This window comes from Pseudophryne corroboree, chromosome 6 (assembly GCF_028390025.1).
Source record: "Pseudophryne corroboree isolate aPseCor3 chromosome 6, aPseCor3.hap2, whole genome shotgun sequence".
Taxonomy (NCBI): domain Eukaryota; kingdom Metazoa; phylum Chordata; class Amphibia; order Anura; family Myobatrachidae; genus Pseudophryne; species Pseudophryne corroboree.
Genome location: NC_086449.1, coordinates 132,901,761 through 132,917,862, shown reverse-complemented (window position 1 = coordinate 132,917,862; position 16,102 = coordinate 132,901,761). Strand labels below are relative to the sequence as shown.

The 16,102-nt window shown below is 43.9% G+C and overlaps 1 protein-coding gene across 1 annotated transcript in view; it reads left to right on the top strand.

Annotated features, from left to right (window-relative positions):
- DOCK5 (dedicator of cytokinesis 5) overlaps positions 1–16,102 on the top strand; it is a 225,542-nt gene that overhangs the window by 133,593 nt on the left and 75,847 nt on the right. Inside the window, exons 20-22 of the mRNA XM_063931864.1 lie at positions 855–944; positions 13,083–13,183; positions 14,088–14,222. Coding sequence (XP_063787934.1) covers positions 855–944; positions 13,083–13,183; positions 14,088–14,222 — 326 coding nt within the window. The remainder of the gene's footprint in view (positions 1–854; positions 945–13,082; positions 13,184–14,087; positions 14,223–16,102) is intronic.

Here is a 16,102-nt window from a genome sequence, read left to right as displayed (position 1 = left end):
TACCAACTCAGTAGCACTAATTGATTTGGAAGTTTACGTCCGTCCGTCCCCCCCCCCCCCCCCCCCCATCCCCCTTCCAATATAGTGAATATCCGATCAATTTTTCCATTCATTACGATTCTCGATTTTGGATCACATATTAGGGTTATTCAGAATTGATAGCAAACCAAAAAAGCACACTAATGGTCAAAACCATGTGCAGTGCAAGTAGGGCAGATGTAACATGTGCAGAGAGATGTAGTTTTGGGTGGGTTATTTTGTTTATGTGCAGGGTAAATACTGGCTGCTTTATTTTTTACACTGCAATTTAGATTTCAGTTTGAACACACCCCACCCAAATCTGACTCTCTCTGCACTTCTTACACCTGCCCCACCTGTTGAGCTACATGGTTTTGCTCATTAGTGTGCTTTTTTTGTTTGCTAACAACCATAAATAACCCCCATTGGCCGGTATCCTATTTGGTACAATAATTTTTCGGTCAATAAAAATGGCCTGATAGTGAGATTTTTCACTAATGGTCATTATTGTGCTATCCAATTATAGGCCATTCTTATCTGCCAAAAAGGACCCGCGATTGTGTAATAACACATGGGATCTGGGATAAACTCCCAATCCCATGTGTTAACTACAATGGCTGCTTATAGGTGCCTAATCCCTGATAAATGCCGCGTATCAGGGCTAATTGGATAGATCCAGACGGATCCATTAGCTGTGGTAAATTACAGCGGCTAATAGGATACTGGCATTTTGGTTAATTTAGTACTGATCATGTATATGATGTGTCTGATGTACCACACACACTCCTTTTTGTCTTAAATCCTGTCTGTGGCTCACCCACTCTCTGATCTCTCAGTTTCTGCAGGACACATTGGACGCCCTGTTCAACATAATGATGGATACACAAGACCAGGAGAGCTGTGATGTGCTGGTGTTTGACGCACTGGTGAGATAGCGGTGGTCGTGGGATAAGATACTACACATATATACCTTATACTGCACGTCTTCCATGCTCTGTTCCCGTCACACCTCACACTGTACTTCCTCTGCTGTTCTTTCTGCTAGTGGAATTTATAGCAATAACTCTGTTCATGAACCCATTATAATTTCTGGATCACATACCGAATTAGGGTAAGAAAAAAAAAATCCAGCTTTCTCTCCCTCTCTCATCATCATATGCAGCTCATACTTATAGTAATTTGTCATTGATGACCCAATGTATACATATTCCTCCAGCTTCATTATTTCACTCCGCCCACCACGTTCCGCAGTTCCTATTACACCATCACAGGCTTCTATTCTCCAATCCCTTGGCATTTTAAAAAGAAAACACAGGTGAATTCGTTGGAAGCGAGCAGCCTGGAAATTTATTTTACCCGGTAACCATCTAAGTCCTTTGCCCACCTGCTCACCCCCAACTTCAAAGAATAATCAAATAGAAGTGATACCCAAAAGATAGCCCTGTGCTCGGAAGAACAGAACTGTCAATTCTCACTTTGTGACCCCCATACCCAGAGCTTCTGCACTTAACATAAAGAAAATTGAAGGCCCTCTGGTATGCCCAATCAGGTCAGTCCTTTGTAATGCCAGATCTATAGGAAACAACTGCAATAATTGCTGACCTTATTGAATCTGCAGATCTAGCCTGTATTACAGAAACCTGCCTAGATGAAAATGCAGCACCTATATTGGAGGCTGCAGTCACAACAAAATACTCTGTCATCCACAACCCAAGACTGGGACCGCAGGGGTGGCGGTGTGACTATCTGCTTTAAAAAAGAACTTAAACTTAGGGTCCACCCTATTGAAATTACTCGCTCATTCGAGTCCATTACTGCCCGGAGTTCGACAGGATTAGGTTTCAGAGTACTTCTCATTTACCGGCCCCCTGGAGATGGAAAGAGATTTCTACAAGAAATTGCAGACACTGTTGCTGGCCTGGTTCTGGAACATCAAAGATGGCTCATCCTCGGGGATTTCAGTGCATGGTTGGATGATGAGCTCTCACGCCTTGGCCAAAACTTCCTGTGCACAATGAATGGTCTAGGCTTCACACAGGTCATTCCTTCTGCCACACATAAGTGGCCACACTCTTGATCTTGTCTTTCAGATTGGATTAGAAGTCGCTTACCTAAAAATAGGTCATCTGGTCAGACCGCCACTCCATTTGGTTCTCAGTTGCAACCCCTCAAATAAGATCTCTGCCCGTGGAATTGACTAGGTATCGTCCAAGGAGGGGTATGACTCCCCAGGCTCTTGCAGCAATTCTGGATCTATCTGCTATACTGGGTGCCTGTGAAGATCCCTGTTCCCTAGTCCGTTATTATAATAGGGATGTTATGGCTGCAATTGATATTATTGCCCCTGTGCGTATAAGACCTCATAAACCACAATGTTGAGCTCCCTGGTTCGACAACAGTGTTAGTAAGCTCAAGAAAAGGGGGCGTAGACTGGAAAGACGATGAAGGAAGACTAACCTAGTGGATGACTAAAACTAATAAAGCATAACGAAGAATATCAATCGACAATCACCCATAAGAAATCACAGTTCTTGTCAAATGAGATCACGGCAGCAAACAATAGGCCAGCTCAACTTTTCCGCACAGTGAAGATGCTTTGCAAGCCAGCATGCCTGCAGACTGATGAAACCACCTCCCAGGATAGATGCAACGAGTTTGAAAACTTCTTTGCAGATAAAATATCCACCATCCAGGCTGGAATCTCCACTGTGCCATCAAAGGAGTGCCAAACTACAAAGCCTGCCAATATAAGCCACCTGCCTTCATGGACCAGCTTTAACCCAGTGGATGTAAAGGACATTGCTGAAATTGCTCGGATTTTGCGTCCCACCACCTGTGATCTGGACCCTACCTCAACCAAGCTTCTAAATAAGTTGTATGGATAGAATTGGTCCTGTCTTTGCAAAAATTGTTCAATGCTCTTTGCAGACAGGCATTTTTCCTGCACCCCTAAAGGAAGCAACTGTTAGACCTCTGCTTACAAAAAACCTAATTTAGATCCCGACTGCAGGACTAACTACAGACCGATATCAAACCTTCCTTTTCTAGGAAAGGTTATTGAGAAAGTGGTTGCTAATTAACTGGAAACCCGCCTGACAACCCATGATATTTATGATCCATTCCAATCAGGATTCAGGAGAAGACACAGCACTGAAATGTATATGTGTTAAATGATCTTCTGATGGCAAGAGACAGAGGTGGCTGTTCAATATTAATCTTTCTGGATCTCTCTGCAGCATTTGATACCGTAGTCCATGGGCTTCTGATTGAGCGACTGATATATTTTTGTGGACTGGATGGCACAGTCCTAAGCTGGTTCAAATAATTTCTCACAGGCAGGTCATAGAGAGTATCGTCTGGAGTATACTCATCACCATCAGTGCCATTGCCATGTGGTGTCCCACAAGGTTCTATACTATCCCCCATGCTTTTTGCAGTATACATGCTCCCGCTGGGTGAAATAATAATCAGGCGCCATGGCCTGGTCTAACACTGCTATGCAGATGATATACAACTGTACTTGTCCTTTGCTCGGAGCACTGATAAGCCAATAGCAACCCTAAATGGCTGTCTAGCTGATCTCCAGGAGTGGATGAGCGCCAGTTGGCTGTGACTGAACCCGGATAAAACAGAGGTCCTTATGATAGGACCACAGCATCAAAGGACAAGACTGCAGCATAGCCAACCAACTGGACTTACACTCGGGGATTCAGAAATACAGACCACTGATCGTGTGCGGAATCTTGGCATTGTCCTGGATAGTGGTTTGACACTTAAACATCAGATATAAGCCACAATCAAATCCTTATTCTTTCACCTGAGGAACATAGCCAGAATCAAGCACTTAACTCCCTCAGGTGATCTGCCAAAAGTCATACATGCATTTGTATCATCTCAATTAGACTACTTCATTATTTTCTATACTATATTATGCTATGTATCTGTTAAGCGCCTTGAGTCCTATTGGAGAAAGAGCGCTATATAAATAAAATTATTATTATTTAGTTTCCCATCCACTGGCACTGAGCCATTTACTTCCACTTTGGTATTTTCTCTTCCAACTTTTTCCTATTAATGGACACTAGGATGTTGCCAGTAATGCTCCATAGCTGCTGTAAATTGAGCTTTGCATTAAAAACAAAGTAATATTTCAGTTTATAGTGGTATATGTTAAGATAACAAACTTGGATCAACGTTTTCGTCTAGCTGATACCTGCATTCAGCTAACACATTTTAGTAACAATTTACACACAATTAATGCTCTGATTTTTTTTTTTCTCTTTTGGAAATTTTTATTGAGTCCATGGTTAGTTGATCTCTAGCGCTGCTGTCCTGAGTTAGATTTTGACCTGTGCTCTGTGTGAAGTTTGTATGTTCTCTACAGGTTTGTATGGGTTTCCTCCAAGGGCTTCAGTTAACGCTCACAGTCCTAAATAACTACTGTCCATGAGTGAGAAGCCAATTTTCACTCACACACACACACACACACACACACACACACGTGTGTACAGTATGTATATGTTAGGAAATATAGGAGTCTATGTACTAAGCTTTGGAGAGAGATAAAGTGGACAGAGATGACCGGGTCTATGTACTAAGACTTGGACAGAAATGAAGCGGATGGAAATGTATCAGCCAACCAGCTCCTAACTGTAATTTTTCAAACACCGGGGTGTATTTATGAAGCGTTGTTATGGGGGAGAAGTGCACTGATACCGCTTCTCCCCCATGTATGACAGCGGCGGTGCGTGTACAATGACAGGGATGTTATGCTATAACAACGGGAGAACAGCAGGGAGATCGCCACGTAGACCCAATCAGGAGAGACACCAGCGGTCCATTAATAGGTTAACACTTTCATGATATAAGCTCCTCCCCTCCAACAGTTTCCTCAGTTTTAAATTAAGTGCTGAAGGAGTAGGTCAACGCTAGGTTCTTTCACACCAAAGTAGTGTCAGCATTTCATCTTAATCAGGAAATTGTATTACCACTTTGCTAACTCAGCCAAACAATAGATCAGGGTCAGGTGTCCCTGTTGTATTTTGTAAGAGAGCTAAGTATTTATATGGAGAGGACAACCGGTATAAGGAAACGGATTATTCTTTATGATGCTAAGAAAAGAGTTTGGCCAGTGTCCAGGCAAACTACAGCCAGATGGATTGGTGCCACAGTTCAGCAAGCATGTGAGGGGGCTGAACGACCTATCCTCAGCTAGGATCTCAGCTCATTTTACTCACTCGGTTGGAACTCTGATGGCTGCATAGCGTGTAGCTTCCGTGGAGCAGTTATATAGAGCAGCTACATGGTCCTTGGTTCATACAGTCACCAGATTTTTTTTATCATTTTTATGACATTGTTTTCAGGACGTAACGTTTTGCATTCAGTCAATTCTAAATAAACATTAACTCCCCTCGGGGCAGCATTTGTACATGGTCAAGCATGTCCCTCATATGGAGAAAGGAGAAAATAATATTTTTTGTACTTACCATTAAATGTCTTTCTCCAAGTCCATCTATCATCCTGCCCTCATAGGGATCTGCATATGAGAAGGAGGCTATCCTTTTTTTTATTTTTTAACCTATTCTTGGGGCTTATTAAATTGAAAGTTAGGAAGGGGTTGAGCGGAAGAGCTTATATTCTCTAAATAGTTAACATATTAAGTGCTAGCTCCTCAACCCTCTCTACACCCCGTGGTCAAGAGTGTCCCCCAGATGGACTCTGTGAAAGAGAATTAAGGATAAGTACCAAAAATCTTATTTTTAGTAACATCGTCAAAATATATTGATGATTAAAAATTGGTAGGGGCCTCCCACAAGTTAGTTTTCTTTTTCATCCACTAGGGGTCACTGGAGTACTTTTGGGATATGGATGGCTTCCGCAGGAACAAGGCACTGAATAGTTAAATTTAGAACTCTCCTCCCCTCCATATCCCAGAGTACCTCAGTGTTTTTTCTGTGCTCATAGTAGCAACAAGGCTTGTGTGGAGCTTATCCACACTACTTTTTGAATATTTTTATTTTAGATTTTTTCTTTTTACCACGTTTTCACATCCCTTCCCCCCTTCCAATAGGCGTGGGTCCGGGATAGTGGAAGCTGCTACAAGCAGCTGTGGCGTGTCGGGCCTCTCTAAAAGAGCTACCTCACAACCACGTGCAGACAACCTGCAGGAAAGGCTGGACGGAGCTTACAGAAGAAGCCACGTCATAGTCTCTCAGCACAGGCGTCCAGGTATGTTGGGGATGGGGCGGTCAGCATGCCCGCTGTGTGGGGACACTGTTTATGTGTTGTGCACCGCCGCTGTGAGCGCCCGCCGAGCACTGCCGCTATGTGCTGCCTCCCGCCGCATTCTCCATACATAGCAGCCGCTCCACGGCTCTATGCAGCGCACTCCCCAGCTCCCGCTACCGCTCCCCGGCTCCCTCAACCTCAACCCCGCATGTAAGGCCCGGCTCCGTGTAATAGATAGGGTACACGGAGCACGGGGGGGGGGGGGGTGTATTGGGAAGCACAGACACAAGGGGGGAGAAGTGTGCCCATAGCAGCAGCAGAACGCTACGCAGCATGGGTTATTAGATAAGCTATTAAGTTGTTTTTTTTCTAACAGGGGAAAAGTTATAATCTGCGCTTTGTTTATACTGTAAGCATGGCAGGGGGGCATTTTAACCATGCTTCCTGTTTTCTTCCTGTTGTGATTCCAGAACGTTCCTGTACATCTCTACTCCACCGTAAGGCGCAGGGGTGTTAGTGGGAATTTGGAATCAGATTTCATATAGACTGGCGTGCACTGCACTTGGCCAGATATATATATATATATATATATATATAGAGAGAGAGAGAGAGACACCTTAGTACTTTTTTACTGAGTCGTGCAAGCTGTCTGTCTTTGTATATTGTATTGTCTGTCTGCATAATGAGTAAGGCACCAGCAAAAACAAAAAAGCAGTTTCACTGCCATGTCTGTAAGAGTGTGTTACCGGATGGATCTACCACATGTACAGTATGTTTTGTGGATTCAGCTACGAATACAAGTTTGGCTCCGGTTTCAAAGCCGGTTTCATCCCCGGACCCTCCATGGGCTATGCTAGCAGATGTCCTGGCTGGATTGCAATCAGAATTGGCCGCCGCTCAACAAGAGCGGGAAGCGGCAAGATCTGAGTTTAGGGTGAGACCGCTAGAACTACCGGAGGGGTCTCAGCCTTACCAAAAGTCCAAGTCCACTTTGGGTAGAAGGGATAAATTTCATTTGTCTTATGATTTACCAGTCTCTGCTATGTTGCATTGTGACGATTCTATGCTAGACCTCTTTGCGCAAGATGACGGTGAGGAGTGCGAAGTAGACCAGCAGTCAGATAGTGACGATTTTGACAGCCTGGGCATTGATTATCTTATCAGAGCGGTGCGTCAGTCTCTGAGGTTTACAGAAACTGAGGAGCCTCTGACAAATGATGAAGTCGTCTTTACTAAACGACAGAGAACTCCAATGTGTTTTCCTGTTTCGGAATCTCTTAATAAGATGTTACTAGAAACACAAAAGAATCCGGATAAACGGTTTTCTATACCTTGCAGATTTAAGTCTAGTTACCCGTTTCCAGAGTCTGTGACAGCTACATGGGAGAATCCGCCATTGGTGGATTCATCTGTGTCTAAACTTACAAAGAAATTAACCATACCAGTACCAACTGCTACTACGCTTAAAGACCCTTCGGATCATAAAATAGAAGCTATGCTAAAGTCCATGTATATAGCAGCAGGAGTGTTGCTTAGACCTGGGTTGGTTGGCATTTGGGTAACTAAGGCGCTAATGGTATGGATAACAGAACTTAAGTCTGCCCTACGTGACGATTATCTTATACTTCTCGCTGATCAAATCTGGGAAGCTGCAGATTATCTATGTACAGCTTCTACTGACGTCTGTCAGCTCACTTCTCGCCTTTCTTCGTCGCTAGTTGCAGCACGACGAGCACTCTGGCTGCGTTCTTGGCAAGCGGAGGCGGAGGTCAAAAGAGGTATAGAGGCGTTACCTTACGGTGGCGAGAAGTTGTTTGGTCCTGAATTGGACAAATGGATTTCTGAGGCCACGGGAGGAAAGTCTGTTTTCTTACCATTGCCTCCAACAGCACCTAGACGGAGATACTCTGGACCTGCGTTCAAAGCCTTTAGACCTCAGTCCTTTCGCGGGCGTGGCAGAGGAACAGCCACGCCTGGTAGACGAGGTCGAGGACGTGGTTTCCAACAAACCAACACCAGTTGTCAGGACGCTAAGGTCACCGACAAGCCAGTGGCATGACGGGCTCCCGGCCCATCTCGGATCTCCAATTGTGGGAGCACGCCTTCAGACGTTCCAGTTGGCATGGCTCCAGTTGGCCACAGATGGGTGGATCCGCAATTTAGTGTTAAAAGTTTACAAAATAGAGTTCGACTGTCTCCCGCCACTGCGGTTTTTCAAGACAGGACTGCCTGTGTCGGACGACAAGAGGGCGGTTCTGCAAATTGCCATTCAGTCTCTGCTGGATGCAGCAGTTTTGATTCCGGTCCCTGTACACCAACAAGGTCAGGGTTATTATTCCAGTCTGTTTGTGGTACCAAAGCCGGATGGCTCGGTCAGGCCAATATTGAACTTAAAGGGTCTCAATCAGTACGTCACTTACTACAGATTCAAGATGGAATCTCTGCGGTCAGTTATTGCAGGTTTAGAGCCACAGGAATTCATGATTGCACTGGATCTCAAGGATGCGTACTTACACATTCCGATTTGGCCACCTCATCAGAGGTTCTTGCGGTTTGCAATACGGCAGAACCATTACCAGTTTCAGGCTCTACCGTTTGGCCTCTCGTCAGCGCCTCGGGTATTCACCAAGGTGATGTCTGTGATGATAGCTCATCTCAGATCCCTGGGAGTGATAATAGTTCCGTACTTGGACGATTTGCTCATCAAAGCTCCGTCTCAACAGATGCTCCTCCAACATGCGTTGCTAACGTACAATGTACTGGTTCACCACGGTTGGATTGTCAACTTCAAGAAATCACATCTGATTCCGTCTCAACGACTTCAATTCCTAGGTATGATTCTCGATACGGTAAATAAAAAAATTTACCTACCAGAACAGAAAGTACAGGTCATTCGTCATCTGGTACAATTAGTGCTCAAGCCACCCACAGTCTCGGTACATTTGTGCATTCGCCTCTTAGGCACAATGGTGGCGGCTTTCGAAGCGCTTCAGTTCGGGAGATTTCAGTCACGTCCTTTTCAACTGGATGTGCTCGCACAGTGGTCGGGCTCGCATCTGCAGATTCACCACAGGGTGAGGTTGTCACCACGGGCCAGTGTGTCTCTACTCTGGTGGCTCAGAGTACACAATTTAACCGCAGGGAAACGGTTCGGCGCCTGGAATTGGATAATTCTAACGACGGACGTGAGTCTCAGAGGTTGGGGAGCTGTAGTTCAAAATTGTCAGCTCCAGGGTCTCTGGGCGGATCACGAAAGATTGCGGTCTATAAATGTCCTGGAACTCCGGGCAATTTATAATGCGCTACGACAAGCAGTGCACATGCTTCGGTCTCAGACTGTTCAGGTGCAGTCAGATAATGCGATGGTGGTCGCATACATCAACAAACAAGGAGGAACGAGAAGCCGCATGGCAATGCGGGAAGTAGCTCGAATCCTCAATTGGGCCGAGCATCACCACGTGATATTGTCGGCAGTGTTCATTCCGGGAGTGGACAACTGGGAGGCGGATTATCTCAGCCGTCGGGATTTTCATCCAGGAGAATGGGCATTAAATCCAGAAGTGTTTCACATGTTGGTCCAGAGGTGGGGTTACCCTCAAGTGGACCTGATGGCATCTCGCCACAATCGCCAAACGCCCCAGTATGTGTCCAGAATGCGAGATCCAAAGGCAGTGGCGGTGGATGCTCTCACCATCACGTGGCCGTACAGCCTCGTGTATCTGTTTCCGCTGCTCCCTCTGTTGCTAAAACGGATCAAAAGAGAGTCCGTCACATTCATACTAGTGGCGCCTCATTGGCCTCGGAGAGCTTGGTTCTCAGATCTCCGCGGATTACTCGCAGACGATCCTTGGCCGTTCCCACTACGTACGGACCTGTTACTACAGGGTCCGTTCCTTTACCCCGATTTAGCGTGGCTGCGTTTAACGGGGTGGCTGTTGAAACCGCCCTCTTAAGAAGAGAGGGCATTCCAGAATCGGTTATACCAACCATGTTATGAGCTAGGAAGCCGGTTACGGCAGCTCATTATTACAGAATTTGGCGTGTCTATATAGCTTGGTGTGAAGATTGGAAGTTTCCGACATCATCTTTCAAGTTATCCCGTCTTTTGTTATTTCTACAGACGGGGTTAGATGGAGGACTGCGTTTATCTACACTAAAGGTGCAAGTATCTGCGTTGTCAATTTACTTTCAAAGACGATTGGCTCTATTGCCGTCGGTACACACTTTTCTGCAAGGTGTCCTCAGAGTACAGCCTCCATTCATTCCACCTACAGCGCCATGGGACTTGAATCTGGTTTTAGATTTCTTACAGTCTTCATATTTTGAACCCTTACAACAAGTGGATATTAAGTTTCTCACTTGGAAAACAATTTTTCTACTAGCCTTAGCTTCGGCAAGGCGTGTTTCAGATTTGGGTGCCTTGTCATGCAAGCCACCGTATTTGGTGTTTCATGATGACAGAGCGGAACTTCGGACGAATCCCGCTTTCTTACCAAAGGTAGTGTCATCATTTCACATCAATCAACCAATAGTAGTTCCTGTGTTGACAGGAGATTCTGGAACCATGGATGTGGTACGCGCATTACGCGTTTATGTATCCCGAACGTCTACAGTTCGGAAGACGGATACGTTGTTTGTTCTCTATGATGCTGCCAAGATGGGTTGGCCAGCTTCTAAGCAGACTTTATCCAGATGGATTAAACTGACCATTCGTCAGGCTTACTTTCATGCTAGGTTACAGCCGCCTACATCAGTAACAGCTCATTCCACACGTTCTGTGGGAACTTCGTGGGCAGCTGGTCGTGGGGCTTCTACGACGCAGCTTTGCCGTCCGGCTACGTGGTCATCAGTGCACACGTTTGTGCACTTTTATAAGTTTGATACGTTTGCGGCATCAGCATCTAGCTTTGGCCGCCTAGCGTTACAGGTGCCAAACAGCTCTCCCGCCCACGGGGGAAGCTTTGGTACGTCCCAAGAGTACTCCAGTGACCCCTAGTGGATGAAAAAGAAAATATGATTTTGGTACTTACCAGGTAAATCCTTTTCTTTGAATCCATAGGGGGCACTGGACGCCCACCCAGAGCAGTTTTACCTGGTTTGTGGTAAGTTCAGAGGATCTTATGGTAACACATTCTCACCGACTGGTTCAAAGTTTCAAGTTCTAGCGGTTATAGTGCCAACTGTTTAGTTGTCAGTCACGTTATGTGTCAACTTTATTGTTGTCCATTATGTTATATGTAATTCTCCATTGTCAACCTCTCTATAGCTCCTGTTCGGCTCAGTAAAAAAAACACTGAGGTACTCTGGGATATGGAGGGGAGGAGAGTTCTAAATTTAACTATTCAGTGCCTTGTTCCTGCGGAAGCCGTCCATATCCCAAGAGTACTCCAGTGCCCCCTATGGATTCAAAGAAAAGGATTTACCTGGTAAGTACCAAAATCCTATTATTTTGTGGCCCCACAAACCATAATCCTGCCCTGTCTGGGGAAAGAAGGAAAGGGATGGGGGTTTGCAGAACTACAAGGAAGGGGAGAGGAAAGCACAGATGGGGTGAGATGGAGATACATACATACATACATAGTAGGGAGGGGACAGAAGAACATGGAGTAATAAAAGGTATATGCAGGTGCTTTTTACACACACACACACACACACACACACACTGCACTTCTTTCAATGCTGCACAAAGCAAAGGAGCAGTGTTAATTTTGAAAAACAATTTTATATTTAGTTTTAGTCTTAGTCACTTACTTAAATTGTAGTTGGTTTAAAGTCACATCTTAATCTTTTGCTACGTTTTAGCCAAAATGTAGTCAATGGATCTCTGTTTTCATTTTAGTCTAATTTTAGCCAATGTTTTAGTCATGAAACTTTTACAAATAGTTCAATCATACTGGAATGGATTTTACTAAAGAATATTTCTCCAAAATTTCCTTGGGAAGTTTGCATACCTTTAACTATCTGTTTAGTAGTCTAGGCTCAGTTGCCTGAGAATGGCTTACATACTGAGTTTCACTTACCGTAGTACTCCCATATATCATATACAAATGAATGCCTGAAGTTTGTTAGAACAAACAAGTGCAATATACAATCCGATTTCCTTCTCAGCAGGTCATATATTTTTTTCTGCAAATACCTAGAACACATAATTGTCCTTTAAAAATGTAAAACCCTACTTCTAGTGTTCATTTTGACAAGGATTTTAAATTTAGTTTTAGTTTGTTGCTTTTTTCTTTGTTTTAGTTAATATTTAGTCAGTGAATAAGCTGTAGTTGATGGATACTTTTAGTCAAAATTTTTGCAACAAAATGAACACTGCAAAGGAGACCAGGAAACAGTGTGCAACAGTGTCTGTCATCTGGGTGGTGCTGTGGGAAGACGGGGTCTATGATTTTCAAATGGAGTAGCCTTGCTCTACATGGCTCACAATATGCTGCGTGTTGGCCATGCTGTAGCCAGCAACAGGAGGTGACAATTCAAGCACAGGGGAAGGGGAGTCCCGGTTCCCAGAATCCCTCCTGAGTGTACCTCTGGATGGTAGATAGACAGTCAGTAGGTCAAAAGGGCCATTTTATTGACGTCCTTTTGACACTGTTGACCTATTACACGTCGATCATCTGGTGTTGACCTATTGACTATGTATCTTTGCACTGTCTATCTGTCAATCCAATCCCCTCTGGATGTAAGCACAGATTATTTCATACATTTCTGAGTGTCAACGTGGTCACGCTATTTTCTTTTTTTCTTTTCTTCTTAGCACACCCTTAATTGTTGAGGTTAGCACCATTAAAAAAAAAAAAACTTATTTTGTCTCTTTTCTCTCTCCCCCCCCCCAGGTTTTCATTATTTCATTGATAGCAGATATAAAATTTCAGCACTTTAATCCGGTCCTGGAGACCTACATCACAAAGCACTTCAGTACGACACTGGCTTATGAGTGAGTATGGGGGTGTATCGAGTTGAAGTGTGTGTAAGATGAGACCTGTGATTTATAAGGGACTTCCTGTTCAGGAGTACTAATCTCCAGGTCCTCACATGGGAATGCCACATCCTGTCACGGTAGATTTGCATATTACTTTGGTTGCTTTTGGATACTGACCTGATCTCAGGAGACCGCTGTATCAGCACAGCAGATCTGTTGTTGCTTATCAGGACAGTAAATATACTGATAATGAAATAATTTCAGTTTGATCTGTATGAGAAGCTCTTGTAGCACTTAAATAAATGAAATAAAAACCTCACACTTGCCTTGCTGGAAGAAAGCATGTAGCCTGATATGGAGATGTACTGTAATTACACTTCAGTCCGAAAAACACTGTTGGTGAAATGAAGCCAGCACCGAATTGCAGTCTAGTTATTTGCAGCAAGAAAATGACCGCGGACGGGCTGCAGTGAAATATAAGCTGATATTGCAGCATACGTCTCTGTAGCTTTTGTTTGAAACAAATGTACAAAAATGAGGAATAATCCTTGTGATTTAAAATAAAATCGAAAACTAGTTTTCATTTTCAGGTTTTTTTTCTTCATATTTTAACATTGATACTGTATATTTAAAAATAACTTTTGTATGTATCACATTTAGCAGCATTCAAAGTTTCAAGCATACAGCTTGATGTAGGGATACCAAACGTTCCGTAGAGGACACATGGCGAAGTTATCTATAGCGACCAATAAGCTTCTAGCTATCATTTTACAGAATATACTGATAAATGATAGAAACTTATTTGCTTGTCCTCTTTGGAAGGCTTGATACACCTCCCCATATGCCGCAGTAATTCAGTAACTAATGTCCAGACTAGAATGACTGACCTGGATCCTTTGTTTTGTCCCGTTGCCTGCAGAAAGTTGGTAAAGGTGCTGACTTGGTACGTTAGGAGCGCGGATGACCCGTGTCACAGGGAGATGCTCTTCTCTTCCCTTAAAGCTGTAAAGTCCCTCTTCAGGTTTATTGTTCAGTCCCGAGACCTCTACCTCAGGTGAGCGCCACTCTACTTACAGACAATTGTTTATTCTTTATTTTATTTAAAATATAATAACATGTTGGGAAAGCAGTTCCATGGGTAATTTGGGCCATACTTTTATGTCAAGATTCCTCATTCTGCCCATCGCCTACATGTTAAAAATCCATTTCCAACATGTTGAATCTTGCTGGTTACCAAACTCGGGCATCGGCAAAATTTCCGCATGTAGAGGGTTATTCCGAGTTTATCGCAGTTTTTACTAAATTAGCAAAATCAACAATCGTACTACTACTCACATGCTGGGAGCCGCCCAGTATGTGTGGCATTGCCCCACAATGCGATCGCAATTCAGTTGCAATCGCATCAAATTGAGGTAGACCCTTGCCTGCGCAGCATGGCTGTATATGCAGGTGGTCCAGCGCCATGTTTCCTATTGCAGTCATCAGGCCACCCCAAAAACGGCCATGACACGCCTGCCCGTTGCCTGTCAATCATGATGCAATCGCATCCTTCTAGCCTGCGCATGTGCACTACGCCCGCTGCGCATGCCCAGATGGCTCAAACACTGCCTTCAGAGCGATCGCAGCCACAAGAATGAGGCCCGTAATCTCAGATGTATGGGCACCCTACTTCATCTGCAGATAACTTTCCCTTGCTAGCCTGTACACACCTTACTGTAACTTTTACTAAATGACATTCCTTATCATTTTTTTCTATGCTTTTTACCTACATCCTTCTAATTGGGCAGCGGTGGTTAGGTTACCAGCCCTTGGTTACGATACTAAGATTATCCCCAGATTTGGCTTTTTCTCCCATTCAGGGTGCAGAAATCTCCCTTATAACATTAATACATGGCTGAAATGCACAAAGGAAGCTAGAAAGAAATAAGCACTGTATGCCATAAACATTGCAGGAAAACATACAAGTTAAACCTACTAAGTTTGGAAAGTCACTTCAAGGCAGAACACCTAGAACTCTGTATACAGATATGTTACTCTGTAATACAACATTAGCAGTACAACATTAGTGAAGTACAGTGTGAATTCATGTGGATGCCAGTGATCCTAAAGTTGTCCTGTGTATCAGATTGGTACCTAGATATAGTGCTGCTTGTAATTGCTTCATTCTTAGCATCACTAAGAACCAATTACAGTTCTAATTCTAATGTACAATTACAATTTGTCAAAAGTTGATGTCAATGGTCTGGCCTGTTTTTAGCCTTACTGTCATTTTGCTATTTTAGTGACACCCAAAAATACCTGTTTTAACCGTGTTTGTATAGTCATTGAAGATGCTGTGTACGTTATTGCCGCCACCTTACTTGTTTCATTATATAACACTGACACCATTGGTGTAGGGTGTTCCACTGTTACACAGGGTAAGTAAAGTTAGTTCTCTTGATGCAATCCATTCCTCTCAGCATGACTCTTGATGAGTGTTGTTAGGAAATAAACGTAGACCTCTGACCCATATTTCATCATCTGAAACAGTATCGCATAAATTCTTACAGTACAGGCACAGGCTTACTATTATTGCCTGGAGATATATATGTGCATGCCCAGTCCATCTTGCCCATCCATTCCCTCTCTAGCGTTCCCTTGTATTGCACCTATACTGCCTGTCTCACTGTAACCACTAGTTTGAGGTCTACAACTTACTAGTTTGAAATGCACAAGGTTATGTTTGTGTTGAAAGTTAAAATCTGTAGAACAATGCTTTGGAGCTGCCATCCTCATGCAAACTAGAACAGTTATGGCTTTAGGACTGCTGCAGACATCACCATGTGAATGCACGGGATAGCTGGCAAAATGTGTTTATCACACCAGGGTTCCTGTCTGTTTATGTGAACAGGAAGTCATGATGATGCTACACAACATAACAGTGATATCCGTGAC